Source organism: Papaver somniferum, unplaced genomic scaffold, assembly GCF_003573695.1.
Source record: "Papaver somniferum cultivar HN1 unplaced genomic scaffold, ASM357369v1 unplaced-scaffold_133, whole genome shotgun sequence".
NCBI lineage: Eukaryota > Viridiplantae > Streptophyta > Magnoliopsida > Ranunculales > Papaveraceae > Papaver > Papaver somniferum.
The window spans coordinates 10,389,892-10,404,073 of NW_020622492.1; the positions used below are offsets into that span (position 1 = coordinate 10,389,892).

At 35.5% G+C, this 14,182-nt stretch overlaps 1 protein-coding gene across 1 annotated transcript; it reads right to left on the reverse strand.

The window, feature by feature from the left end:
* Positions 1 to 7,702: 7,702 nt before the first annotated feature.
* On the reverse strand, positions 7,703 to 10,592 carry LOC113333606. Its single transcript, XM_026580033.1, has 4 exons — positions 9,818 to 10,592; positions 9,507 to 9,710; positions 8,402 to 8,738; positions 7,703 to 8,285 (listed from the first exon to the last, which is right to left on the reverse strand). The coding sequence occupies exons 1-4, from the start codon at positions 10,590 to 10,592 to the stop codon at positions 7,703 to 7,705; spliced, it is 1,899 nt and encodes a 632-aa protein (XP_026435818.1).
* Positions 10,593 to 14,182: the final 3,590 nt, after the last annotated feature.

The window sequence follows — 14,182 nt, forward strand, 5'->3', positions numbered from 1 at the left end:
TGAAGATATCGTCACCCCAGCATATTTCTGCCGACCCACGTACATCACCTTACAATACTGAAATTTTCCTGACCGTCCAAGTCAAAACCTAATCCGGATGACAATGGCCGTCGGATGAGCCTTCGTGGTGAATCCTGTCCATTCTTTGACTCGCAATGATGATTATGTCTGAATTCAGATCTTTTGTGAATTGTTATGATGTAGGAGGAAAATATCGTTTGGTCCTTTTTTAGGTGGACCCATGTCTGTTTAGTTCTTTGGCCAAACGTCTTTACTGTTTGATCCATAATTAAAATAAAAACACCAAATAGACAATAATATCCTTACCTTAACTGTTATCGCCTTCAACCCACGATCTCCTAAAAACGCGTCAACTGTCTCTCTCTTTCTTTTCAGTTTCATTTTCTGAGAACCACAACTTCTTCGTCTTCTTCCTCCAAAACCCAGAGAACGAACATCATCAAAATCAAGAATCCACCAAAATCAGTCGAAATCATTTCAACTTTCGCAAATCAAAATGAAAACAGTCTTCAAAATCAGAAAACCAAACCCTGAAAATCAAAAAACCCTAGAAAAATGAAGAAATCAAAACCCTAAATGGGTAAATCAAAGAGGAAAGTAGTAGTAGATACATCTTCAAACGACGAAGTTGAGGAAAGAGATAGCCAATTAGTTGTTTTTGAAGGAGATAGTCAAGAAGAAGAAGAACCAGTGACAAAGAAATCAAGACTAAAGAAAGCAGCGAAAGGTAAAAACACTAATTCGAAGTTGATTTTTGATCTTCTGAAGTTGAATTTTGATATGTTTGTTGTTGAATTGAGCATGATTTCCAATATTTCTGTTGTCTGCATGTTTCTCTTTTGATGTTTGCCGGACTTCATTTCTAGAAATGAAGTCTAGAAAAGTTGTGCTAAGTCCATGTTTCTCCTTTGGTGTTTGCTGGACTTCATTTCTAGAATGAAGTCTAGAAAGATTGTGCTAAGTCCATGTTTCTCCTTTGGTGTTTGTCGGACTTCATTTCTAGAATGAAGTCTGATGTTTGCCGGACTTCATTTCTAGAATGAAGTCTAGAAAAATTGTGCCGAGTCCATGTTTCTAATTTGGTGTTTGCCGGACTTCATTTCTAGAATGAAGTCTAGAAAAATTGTGCCGAGTCCATGTTTCTCCTTACGTGTTTGCCGGACTTCATTTCTAGAATGAAGTCTAGAAAAATTGTGATAAGTCCATGTTTCTCCTTTGGTGTTTGTTGGACTTCATTTCTAGAATGAAGTCTAGAAAAATTGTACTGAGTCCATGTTTCTCCTTTGGTGTTTGCCGGACTTCATTTCTAAAATGAAGTCTAGAAAAATTGTACTGAGTCCATGTTTCTTCTTTGGTGTTTGCCGGACTTCATTTCTAGAAATGAAGTCTAGAAAAATTGTGATAAGTCCATGTTTCTCCTTTGGTGTTTGCTAGACTTCATTTCTAGAATGAAGTCTAGAAAAATTGTACTGATTCCATGTTTCTCCTTTGGTGTTTCCCTCTAGAAAAATTGTGCTAAGTTCATGTTTCTCCTTTGGTGTTTGCTGGACTTCATTTCTAGAAATGAAGTCTAGAAAAATTGTGCTAAGTCCATGTTTCTCCTTTGGTGTTTGCTGGACTTCATTTCTAGAATCTAGAAACATTGTACTAAGTCCATGTTTCTCCTTTGGTGTTTGCTGGACTTCATTTCTAGAATGAAGTCTAGAAAAATTGTACTGAGTCCATGTTTCTCCTTTGGTGTTTGCTGGACTTCATTTATAGAATGAAGTCTAGAAAAATTGTACCAAGTCCATGTTTCTCCTTTGGTGTTTGCTGGACTTCATTTCTAGAATGAAGTCTAGAAAAATTGTACTGAGTCCATGTTTCTCATTTGATGTTTGTTGGACTTCATTTCTAGAATGAAGTCTAGAAAAATTGCGCTAAGTCCATGTTTCTCCTTTGGTGTTTGTTGAACTTCATTTATAGAATGAAGTCTAAAAAAATTGTACTAAGTCCATGTTTCTCCTTTGGTGTTTGCCGGACTTCATTTCTAGAATGAAGTCTAGAAAAATTGTACTGAGTCCATGTTTCTCCTTTGGTGTTTGCTGGACTTCATTTCTAGAATGAAGTCTAGAGAAATTGCGCTTCAAGATTTTACAGTTCATTATCTACATTCTTATGCCTGCATATTCTACCTAGATTTTGTACAAAAATGAATCAAGCCGGTGTTGACATTATCTAGATTCATTCTTGTGTTGGTTCTTCTTTGAAAGCCTCATTTTATTGAATGAACTTCGAAATGCTTGAGAGTTCACCAAGTAGAATGAACTGAAGTATTGGTCCTTCTCAAGCCATATTTTATCTTCTTTTATAAGCTACTATTTAAAAAAATATATAACCATTAATCTTCTTTTCTTTTGTCTTTAAAAAATTGTAGATAAGAAGATAAAGTGTAGCTTTGCTGGAGCCATTGCTCTTGCTCCTAAGATTAAAGCTCTTCCAAAACACGAGGCTTTGAATGAAGGACAGAGAGATGATTTGTATAGTAGTCTGTTTGGGAGTGTAGCCAAAGTATTTCTGGAAGGGGAGATTGTTGCTACTGAATGGATTAAGTCAATACTTGTTTTCCAAGTTGTCTGCGATGCATATCAGTTCATTCCTGAAACAAATGACCATACGTTCGTTTTCAAAGTAGGGTAAGAAACATATGTGCTAAGATCATCACCTGAAAAGTTGTCGTTAGTGTTTGGAATACCATGTATTCTTGGAGGTGGAATAGAAGAATCTTTCTTGGACACTAGAAACGTAGATAACTACACTACTGGAAGGTTCTATCGAACCTACGAATTTGTTCCACCTAAAAAGAAACTTTCTGATATAAAGAACACAGAATTGAAAGAAAAATCGTTGAGTTGATTAGGAATAGAGGATCTACTGAAGATATTGTAACTATGTTTGAGCTCTTTCTATTGTCTACTATTTTTCTTACTAATGGTGATGGAGGTTCCATCCACACCAAGTACCTATCCTGCCTAGAGGCAATAGATAGAGTATCTCTGCCGCATCTCATACACAAGCATTTGATGGAAAGATTGAGAAGAGGTTCTTCTGAAGGGTGTTACCTTTACTTGTTGGTGAGATGAAAGACTGTTGATTTTGTCATTTTGAGGTTTTATGTTGAAATGAATTTTTGCTGATAACTGACCAGTATAATTCTTCTCTTTTACAACCTTGGTTTGCTGAGCACTCAAAGAAATTAAAACCCAAGTGGCAGGTGAAGAAAATAGTAGACTACCGTCCAAGATTTGGAAGGTGTAATATCGATACCATTTGCAAACACTTAACGTCTAAGATGAATGTTGATGATTTGGAGAGGTAAAAATCTAGTACCATTATATTTTATTCAATTCATATAATGAACTATGCTGCTTTAAGATAAAACTGGGAATTCATTCCACAAAATGAACTCTGACTGTTAATGTCGAATCATCTGATGTTCTGGTTCATTCTTCTTGTATTGTAATGGATACCTACAAGGAATGTTTAATGAGTGTGTTCATTGTGTGTAATGAAATCTCTCTTTTTTTCTGTGTATGCAGCTGTCGGATATGTTCTTGAAAGCATATACCGATGCTGAAAACAAGCTCCTGCAAAAGCAAAAAGCCAAGATAAAGGTTGAATTGCTTGAGGAAGAATTCAGTCAAATGAATGCCCAGATAGAACATATGAAAGCTACACATGTTCAAGAAATAGAGGACCTGAGAGGTAAACATGATCAAGAGATACAGCAGTTGACAAAGAAGCATACTGAGGAGATGTTGGATCTTTTGTTAAGGCAGGAAGACCTTGACAAATCACTTGCAGAAGCCACAACTTTGAAGACACTCTTTGATAGAAAGATGGAATGCCTTGAAATATACTTGGATTAAATAAACTTGAAGTTGATGCATTGCTAGCTCAAGGAAGGAATGTGGCGAAATTCATGGCAGACCAAGCATCAGAGTACACGCGTACTAAACTTTTCACTGATGAGCATAAGGATGCTAAAGATATGCAATCAGATGCTGTTGTAGATGAGGCCGTGGAAGATTGTGTTGGAAATATGAATGATGATGTTGGAATTGCAAACCCAGATGTTGATGTGGATGATGGAATGCAAGCAGTACCAGATGATGTAAATAAAGCTGCTGGGGGTTCTGATCATCTCTTTCCCGCCTTATCTGTTGGATATCCTTCTGTAGAAGTTGATGCAAGTGATATTCAGCAAAAGCTCCTTGATGAGATGACTGAAGTAAAGCTTCCTTCAATTCCAAACAACACCTCAGCTTCTTTGAGTATTGATCAATGTGTGAACCTGGGTAAGAATTCTAAATTTTTTTCTTCCTTCTGCAAATATTTTAGTTTTACTTTTCAAGCAGAGGTTGGAGTTCATTCTCATGGATGAACTCTGGCTACATTATAGAAGTTGGACTTCATTATGGAAATGAACTCGGAATTTTCAAGCATAGGTTGGAGTTCATTCTCATGGATGAACTCTGGCTACAAATATAGAAGTTGGAGTTCATTCTTCTGAATGAAGGTGTATACCATGTTTGATGTTTGATGAATAATACCATGTTTGCTGGACTTCATTTCTAGAATGAAGTCTAGAAAAAATGTACTGAAAATTGTTGTTTGAGTTCATTCTTCTGAATGAAGGTGTATACCGTGTTCTATGAGTTCCTTCTTTATAATGAAGGTGTATACCAAGTTACGTCTTTGATGTTTGCTGGACTTCATTTCTAGAATGAAGTCTAGAAAAATTGTAAAGAGCTCATTCCTACAGTGAACCATGTTTCTCCTTTGATGTTTGCTGGACTTCATTTTATAGAATGAAGTTAGTATATATATACGATGATGTTGTAGAATGAAGTTAGATCTATTTATGAGTTCATTCTTTAGAATGAAGGTGTATATTTGTTTGATTTATGCTTCTTGAATTATTTGTAATAGCAAGTGACACAGATGATATATTAGATAGAGAAGAGCATGTGAGTCTGCAGTTTATTGATGACAAGAATGAGAAGAATGAGGATTTGAATGATGAAGAAGCTGACACCGTCATCAAAGCTACACTAAAGGCGATCAATAATGACTATAGTCCTCCTAGTTTCTCGATTGGGATGACACAGTACCAGCCCACCCCTGTGTCACAAGAAGCAACTGGAGTGGTTACTAGGTCAAAGAAAGCAAAGACAATTTCCGCAGATGTGGAAACAGCTTCGCAAATAGTTGCAGAACTGAATGAAATAGTCCTTGGTTCATCGATGGAGCAGACTCAGAAGACACCTGTGAAAGTAGTACCGGAAGAAACTAGTAGAATGACTACTAGATCAAACAAACCAGTAAAACCAATAGGGGATGAATTCATATCAGGATCATATTACAGTTTAAAGAAAACAAGATTCAGACTGATGTTGAACAAAGAAAAGAAGGTAGTGGCAAAGGTACCACCTCAAGTTGATAGAGATAAAGAAGTGAAGAAGAAGAATGTACCACAGGCGCAGCAAGAGATAAAGAAGAACCCTGCTGGTAAGAGGAAAAGAGGATCCGATCCTGCAAATGTTCAGGGAGCAACACCATAGGCGCAACAAGAACATCGGATTCAAGAAGCAGCAGCACAGGCTCCTCGAAGAGTAAGACAAGAAATCAAGACAAATCTACCAGAACTGAGAGGATCTCCTTTGTACCACATATTTGATAATGCTGCGCTGGCGGTATTTGGTGATTTCTTCAGCAAAGCTATGACTACGTATGTTTATCTTACTAACTCTTTATATGTTTCTCTTCAATAATTCTTTTTTGGTATAAACTTTTGACAGTTCATTTTTTCTTTTTATTTTTGCAGTCAAGCAGCTTGGAAAGCAGAGAATCACAAGCAAATTCCAATTTCAGTTCAAGGGAGTGAAATTTCTCTGTTGTTCAATGATTACTTGGATACCACCTTGCTGGACTACTATATATAAAAAGTATAAAGCTGCAAACAACGATAGAATGCTCAATGATAGCGAGGACAGTGAGACTCGAAGAAAGTATATCAACTTCGAGATTATGAATTCAACACATTCGTAAGTGTGTTTCTTCCTATCCATTGATAAAAAGTGAACTGTTTGCTTGCAGTTTGTCTGATTTAGAGAAAAATGCATGCCTATGAAGGTTATTTGATTTTATCTATTTGAATGTAATGAACTGTATAATCCAGCATGCATAGAATGAGAACTGCTTATCTAATTCATTTCTCTTTTTGTTTTTCAGACATTTTTTGCGTGGCACAATGAACTTAAGAGAACAGAAGAAGTTGATCAGTTTATAAAAGGCATGCCTGAAAAAACCGAAAAGCTGCTCATTCCTATGAATACTGACCCACACAGTGGTAATGCAAAATCAAAAGGGTCTCTAGGTGAACACTGGCATCTGCTGGTTTTTGACGTCGGCAACTACACATGGGAGCATTACAACTCCATCAAAAAGGGAGAGCTTGGTAAGCAATGCAAAGCTGACGCAAACAGAATGGCTATGTACTGCATGAAACACATCAACTTGTGGCTACAAGCTCATGGTAGGGTGAGATGCAGCAACGTCAACTTTGAAAATCTCCACAGTGGCAGTGCAGATCCAGATTTGCCTGTTGTACACCTGCTATTGGATCAAGAGAAGTGTCAAGCCAACCATAAACAAGTCGCAGAGTGTGTTGAAGAAAGCTGACATGATAGAGAAGATGCAAGCAAGAAGAGTTGGGATGGCCTACAAACTTCTTACTGCATCAGGGATGAAGAGAGCTGGGGTGAATTTTCCAACTCAGAATACCTTAGCAATTGCTTACTTGGAACAGATTAAACAGACGAAACTCTTTTTAACTATAGTATATTGCACAATAGATTAATTCTTATTGCAACAGAAAACTATTATGTCTAATATCACCTGAATTACCTTCTAATGTAATTGATACTCTAGTATGTTTTATATTTTCATATATCATATTTTGGATAGTATATAACATCAATGTTCTACGTTATGCCTTGTCTTTCTGTCTTATTTTCTTATGGATTTATTTTGTAGCATGAATGTTCCTTATTTGATGTTTTGGCGGGCTTCATTCCTGAAAATGAACTCTATGGAATTCAAATCAGTTCTAGGAAAACTAGTATTCATTCCTGAAAATGAAGTTCATTTCAGTAAATGAACTGATAAAGGGGCGGTTTATTCCAGATAATGGAAATTATGCATTGTCTTACTATCTAATGGATACCTATTAACTCTAGTACTTCAACATTTTGTCTTCTGTCTTATGTATACCAGTTCATTTACCAAAATGAACTCTATTGGTTATAGGAAAACTTGTGTTCATTCCTGAAAATGAAGTTCATTTCAGTAAATGAACTGATACATATCCATGATAATGAAAAATACATATCCCATATAGTTGATTTGGTAGGAAAAATACCATAACCTGCTACAAAATATCAGTACATACATATCCAAAAAGAAATAGTATCTAAAAAAATCAATTCTAAGAAAAAAAAAGGGAGTTCATTACAGAAAATGAAGTGCATATCAAAAAGTTAAAAAAAAAAAAAAAACTACAACCAGTGCATAATCAAACATGTAAGAGAAGTTCATAAAAACATAAAAAACATAAACTAGAAAAAAAGGTTCATGCATACTACTCTAACATTAATACACGACAGGTAGCTTTGTTGTGGTTCCCAATCTTCTTGCAATTTGAGCACTTCATAGGCCTCCTCTCCTTCTCATAAGCACCACGAATGCGCTTTTTTGGTGGCCTTCCTGGAGGTGGCCTTGGAATACCAGTTAGGACTCTCTCTTCAGGTTCATATGCTTCTGGCCTGTCGTAATTGGGAATGGGTCGAATTGCAGGAGCATACTTATGGCGAAAATGATTCGAACCAAAGTAAAGATGAACAAACCTCAACATCTCAATACCACTCATAGTAATAGCAGCAGTGGCGTGAACACAGGGGAAACCAAACACTTTCCATCTCTGGAAAGTGCACGTCATATGCATCAGATCAACAATATAAGAGCTAGGAGAGTGAACCTCATATATACCATTACCTGACTCTGTAACACTCCATGGACGCCCTATATCGACATGTGAATTGAGTAGAGATTTATAGATGGGAGTCAAACTATCACTATAATTTCTACCGAGCTCACGCCTTTCTGCATTCATCCTCATAATCTTTATCCTAATCTCATCAACAAGAGCAGCTGGAGGCAGATCCCTTCAGGAAGAATCCAGTTATTGAAAGACTCTGCAATAGTTGACGAGTGTGTCCCATACCTACATCCTACGAAGAAAGCATTTTCCCAATGCTTGGGATCAATATTTCTGATGTACTTGGCAACCCAACCACATCCTATGATACACATCTCATTTAAAGCAGACTCATATTTAGCAACACTATAGTAGTATGCAGCTTTATGGAACAAATCTTGAACTTGTTTATACTTCTCATGTGATTTATTGATGGGGAGGTTATTCTTCAAATGATGGAAACAATAACTATGATAAGAGTTGGGAAAATACTTGGGAATACTTTGCTTCAGCCCTTCATGACGATCAGTGATAAAGGTGATAGGAAGAGAGTCGACACAATGCTGCAAGTTCTCCATAAACCACTCCCACCCTTCAATGTCTTCTCTAGGAACTAAAGCATACGCAAAAGGAAAAAATCCTATAGAATGAAAAGAACACAAAAAAGAACTAAAAGTGTCAGTTCATTAAAAAATATCTATAACAAAAATGAAAGTTTCATTCTTAAAATGAAGTCCATTCTATAGAATGAACTGTATAATCAAAAAATCTATAACTTTTCTACACTTCATTCCAAAAATGAAGTCCATTCTGTAACATGAACTGTAGAATAATCAATATCTGCAACTTTTCTACACTTCATTCCAACAATGAAGTCCATTCTATAACATGAACTAAGACCTTTTTCTTCAAAAAATAACAAAGTAAAACATAAACAAAAGCAGCAGGAGTTCATTCCCCGCTTATGAACAGCTAAAAAACTCAACAGAGAAGCTTCATTCATTCACATTGCTATTAAAAATAAAAAAAATAAAGGTTTCATTCTATATAATGAATTCCATTCTGTAGCATGAACTGTATAATCAAAAAATCTATAACTTTTCTACACTTCATTCCAAAAATGAAGTCCATTCTATAACATGAACTGTAGAATCAAAGCAGCAGGAGTTCATTCCCACTTACAAACAGCTAAAAACTTAACAAAAAATAAGAGGTCATTCTTAAAATGGAGACCTTCTTAACAAAATAACAAAAGTAAAACTGATAGAAATTACTTTCTTCTTGAATATAAAATGAGTTCATCCTAAAAAATGAAAAGCCTTAACAGAGAAACTTCATTCATTCACATTGCTCTTAAAAATCAAACAACAAACTAATATGAGTTATTCAGAAAAGAGAGAAAATTTACCTTGGTTTCCATTCACACCAGTGGCAGCCATCACTGTTCCCTTGAATCTCCCATTGAGAAATGTTGCATCACAGTAAAGCATAGGAAGAATGAATCGGTATCCTTCCATACAGGAAGCAAAACATATGAAAATCCTCTGAAAACGTTTAGTCTCTTTATCATACTCAAACTTAATATAACTGCCAGGATTAGTAGCCTTTATTGCTTCAACATACCAAATAAGATCTGTATAACTTTTTACATCATCGCCATATATTTCTGCCTTAGATGTTTCCTTCCCTTTATAAGCATGATGGTATTTATGTCAATACCATAACAACTCTTCACCTGAGAAACCATATAATTAGGCTTTATCGACGGATTTGACTGTATTTGATCCTTGAATATATGCTTAATCAATTTCTTCTTCACGGGTGGGTCCTTCAGCTTATAAGCACCACCACATTTATGATCCCTATTGAATTCCTTGATAGCAAAGACACTTTTAGCGGTATCGATTGGAATACAATGCAGATACCAAGGACATTCTGCATTCCTACCACACTTGCCTGTGAACCTGAGTTTGTCATTCTTAACCTTTGCAACTGTATAGCCAGACTTTCTGCAGTATTTGCTGACAGCTAAGCGAACCTCATCAACACCACCATGAAAAACTTGACCAAAACCTTTAAAAATATCCTCCCAATCTTCGGATAAAAGAGGTTTCAATTGCTCATGACCTTCCGTCAGGTATTTAATCTTTGAAGTCTCAGTGAACCCAGTGCATGATTCATCGTTACTGAGCGACTGCGTGGAAATACCAAACGAAGAGCTAGAAGCAACACCATGACAAGCCTCCTTAACAAACAAATCAAAAATTGATAATTCCCTTGAACAAGTAACAACAATTAGACCTTGAAGAGAATAATCACAATTAATGAGAGCTTTATCACAACGACTAATAAATCTTATGCTCCGAGGAGTCAAGTTTCTCCAATAATCACAAACAGATATTTTAAAGTCACGAATCATAGTATCTAAAGAAACTTTCAACGGAATACCATCCCCTTTGTAGTACACAACAACATAACAACTGGATAGGGCCATACTGAACCTGAAAAATGAACACACACACACACAAAATAGTTCATTATTGGAATGAAGCTGAAACAAAATATCTTCATTCAATAACATTCTAACAAAATAAAGAGTTCATTCCACGAATGAATCCTTAAACAGAATGATCTCATTCATTAACATCCTAACAGATAAACAGAGCAGCAACAATACTTCTTCCATGACAAAAAAAGAAAAGTTCATTCTCGGAATGAAGCCTTAATAGAATGACTTCATTCGTTAACATCCTAACAGATAAACAAAAGCACCAACAGTACTTCTTCCATGACAAAAGAAGAGTTCATTCTCGAAATGAAGCCTTAACAAAATAAAGATTCTTAATAGAACAACACTAATAGATTCTTCCTTAAACAAAATAAAGAGTTCATTCCAAGAAATGAGGCCTTAACAGAATAAATATTCTTAACAGAACAACACTAGTAGATTCTTCCTTAAACAAAATATAGAGTTCATTCCAAGAAATGAAGCCTTAACAGAATGACTTCATTTCGTTAACATCCTAAAAAAGATAAAAAAACAAAGCACCAACAGTACTTATTCCATGGTAAAAGAAGAGTTCATTCTTGGAATGAAGCCGTAACGCTATTAATTGCTTCTTCCTTAACAAAATAAAGAGTTCATTCTAACAACTGAAGCCTTAACAAAACGACTTCATTCATTCTAATCAAAGAAAAACTTAGATGATCTATAATTCAAGGAAAGGATTAGTGTGAAAACTCACCATCAACAAGAAGAATTCAAAATCAAACTCCAAAAAAACACCGATCTACGAATCTGTAATTCCAAAAAATCAACTCCAACCAAATCAATCTTCACTTCAAAAAAGTCTTGAATCAAATCTTCAAAAAATCCTCGAATCAGATCTTCTGTAATCAAATTCACTCCAAATCAAAACACCGTAATCAAATTCACTCTGTAATCAAATCAATCTTCATAACCAAGTCAATCTGCTGTAAATCAAATCGATCTTGGTATCAAAAATGAAATCGAGGAAAATTGCGTAAACCCTAGGAGGAAAAAAATCTGCAGCAAAAGAAGAAAAACGAGATCAGAGTAGGAGAGAGAATATTTTCTTGAACCTGAAATTTATTGTTGCTGTTTCTTGTTTATATATGTCGGTAAAAGGACCAAACAATAAAATTTAGGACCAAAAGATAATTTTTGCACGTGCAAGGATATTTTGGTAACAGAAAAAGAATATTCTGTGGGGGTGGAAAAAACCCTAGGACCAAACTATAATTTTCAGGACCAAACTATAAATTATATTGCCAAAATGGACCAAACAGACAATTGACTAGGTCAATTGGACTAGACTCTCTCTAATATGTTATTCCTAGGACTATATGGTATTTCCTTGATGATGTATTTAGTAGAGGTACCATGACAAAACGTTCAAATCCCATTTGATAAGGTATGGCTTAGACGTTTATTCACTGACAAAAAAGAAAAGAAATAATTCTCTAAACATCTGAGTTATCATGTTGTTGCTCGTCAAAAGGCTGGGCAGTATAATTGTTGCGGGATGAGCTTCTGTATACGAGAAATAGGTGCAATATGTCGCCACGATAGATCATGTAAGTACATTGTAATGTTTAATTCTTTTGAGATATATTTTACGTTTTTTGATGCACAGTTACACAAATTCGGAGTCCTACTTTGCGACCTTTAGTGATTCTAATATCCAGTATTCCTACGTTGCTTTGTATTTGTATCTTAAATTGCGAGAGCGTAGTTTTCTTTAGTTACTGTACAACAAGCATTTTCTATACATTTCATGTTTGTCTTTGCAGATACTAGCAATAGAGGCATATACTAGCATAGAGGCTGTATGTGGTGAGAATGTAGTAGTGCTTGAGATAGACGATGGCTTACGATCTTTTTAGGTATACCAGACAACCGACTCATACTATATTGTGTTCATACTTCAAAAAAAAAAGAAAAAAAACTAATATAAAGTCTTATTTTGCAAGAGTTGTTTACTTTTATCCAGATAAATGTATATATTAAAGTTCCCATTTAACCTATAAATAATTTGGAGAAAAAGACAGCGAGGCAATGGCCACAAATAATTCGAAGTTCAGTATCTTCCTCTGATTGTACTGACATGTTTGCTACCCAAGTCATACCAAGTCACATTTGTCCTTACGTTACCATATCAGCTCAATGGTTTACAATCTTTTCCACATGTTGGACACTATTTGGACTAATCGATCGGGTCAAGAAGTTATAAATCAGTGGATGGAATGGTCACAGAGTTCAATTAGGTGCCGCTTCTCTATCTCTTTTCCTTTAATGGTTACTAGGATATGACCCGTGCCGTAATGATACGGGCTGTTGTTTGTTATCTGTATCGTTAGCTTTGTCAAAGACATGTCTATTCATGACCTTTACCCTCTCTTTTTATGATCTTTACCCCAGAACCCAGATGAACTTAATTTATCGCTAACAGTGACATAATAATGTAGACCAAAAAAAGTTGGATCCTCCTGATATCAACAGCCTCTAATATCTCAGTGCTCAAGTACATTTTTGATGAAGTAATTGGTTATTAGTGAATTACAAATTACTTATTAGAATTTGAGTCGTACGTTGGGACTTGTTGAGCGTGTCTTTTACTGTTCATATGCCAATGGAAGGGGTATTGCTAGAACTACACAACTTCCCATTTGTAGTTAAATAGAGTCACTATCTCCTACCCGCTTAATCATATTTTGTAAGGGATTTAGATAATCTAGAAATATAGGTTTTCTTGGCATACCTAGAAATGTAGGAGTTCTGTTCTTGAGAAGTTGTGGTAAAAAATGAAAGATATTGGATTCAAGTTTATGACATCATGAAGGTGTAGGCCAATATATTATGCTTTATCAGAATATATTATAAGAGCCTTGTAACTTCCTTACATTCTATTCCTACCAAGGTATGGAGCCACAAAGTTCGCTTATTTACCAATAAACTCAAAATATAGCGAGTGACTTGAGCTTTTCTGTCATCATAACATATCATTTCTTACTTTCCATGAGCACGCCAGAATGTGTGGTATTCACAGTAGAGATAATATCCTTGCATTAACATCGTATGATGGCCCTCTCTGCGTTAACGAACATTTTCCATGTAGATACCATACCAAATGCATTTAAAAATGTAATAACCAAGCACTCCATTATTTTATCCCCTTACTATTACTGTGTCTGTCAGGCAGAACAGTGTAGGACATGTCCTTGCAATGCCGGCTACGCCGGAGATATTAATCCATTTATATGCATCCTGCAGAACATGAATGGTTTAAAGTTGTTACCTGGTAAACTGATAAATGTAATATTCCATAAACTGCAGATATGTAAATAAATCCCACTGATGAATTGTGTCAAGGAAAATCAGTAAGAGGATATTCTCATCTTATCAGCAACACCCGGAAAAAAGAAAAATACAAAGATTATGTCAGGATTTTTATTGAAGATCTCATAGTGAGTCCAAATTAGCATTTACTAAATAATAATGGTCATCACATAACAAAATCTTCTAAAAACAATAAGTAACAATACAATGCCCGTTCTATAAAA

What these genes read in the sequence shown, in the direction of transcription:
- LOC113333606 (XM_026580033.1), bottom strand. Translation starts at nt 10,592, where the DNA reads ATGGCCCTATCCAGTTGTTATGTTGTTGTGTACTACAAAGGGGATGGT. An exon ending in TCAGGTGAAGAGTTGTTATG is followed by an intron (nt 9,711 to 9,817) that starts GTATTGACATAA and finishes GGTATGTTGAAG; the next exon opens with CAATAAAGGCTACTAATCCT. An exon ending in GGATGTGGTTGGGTTGCCAA is followed by an intron (nt 8,286 to 8,401) that starts GTACATCAGAAA and finishes TTCTTCCTGAAG; the next exon opens with GGATCTGCCTCCAGCTGCTC.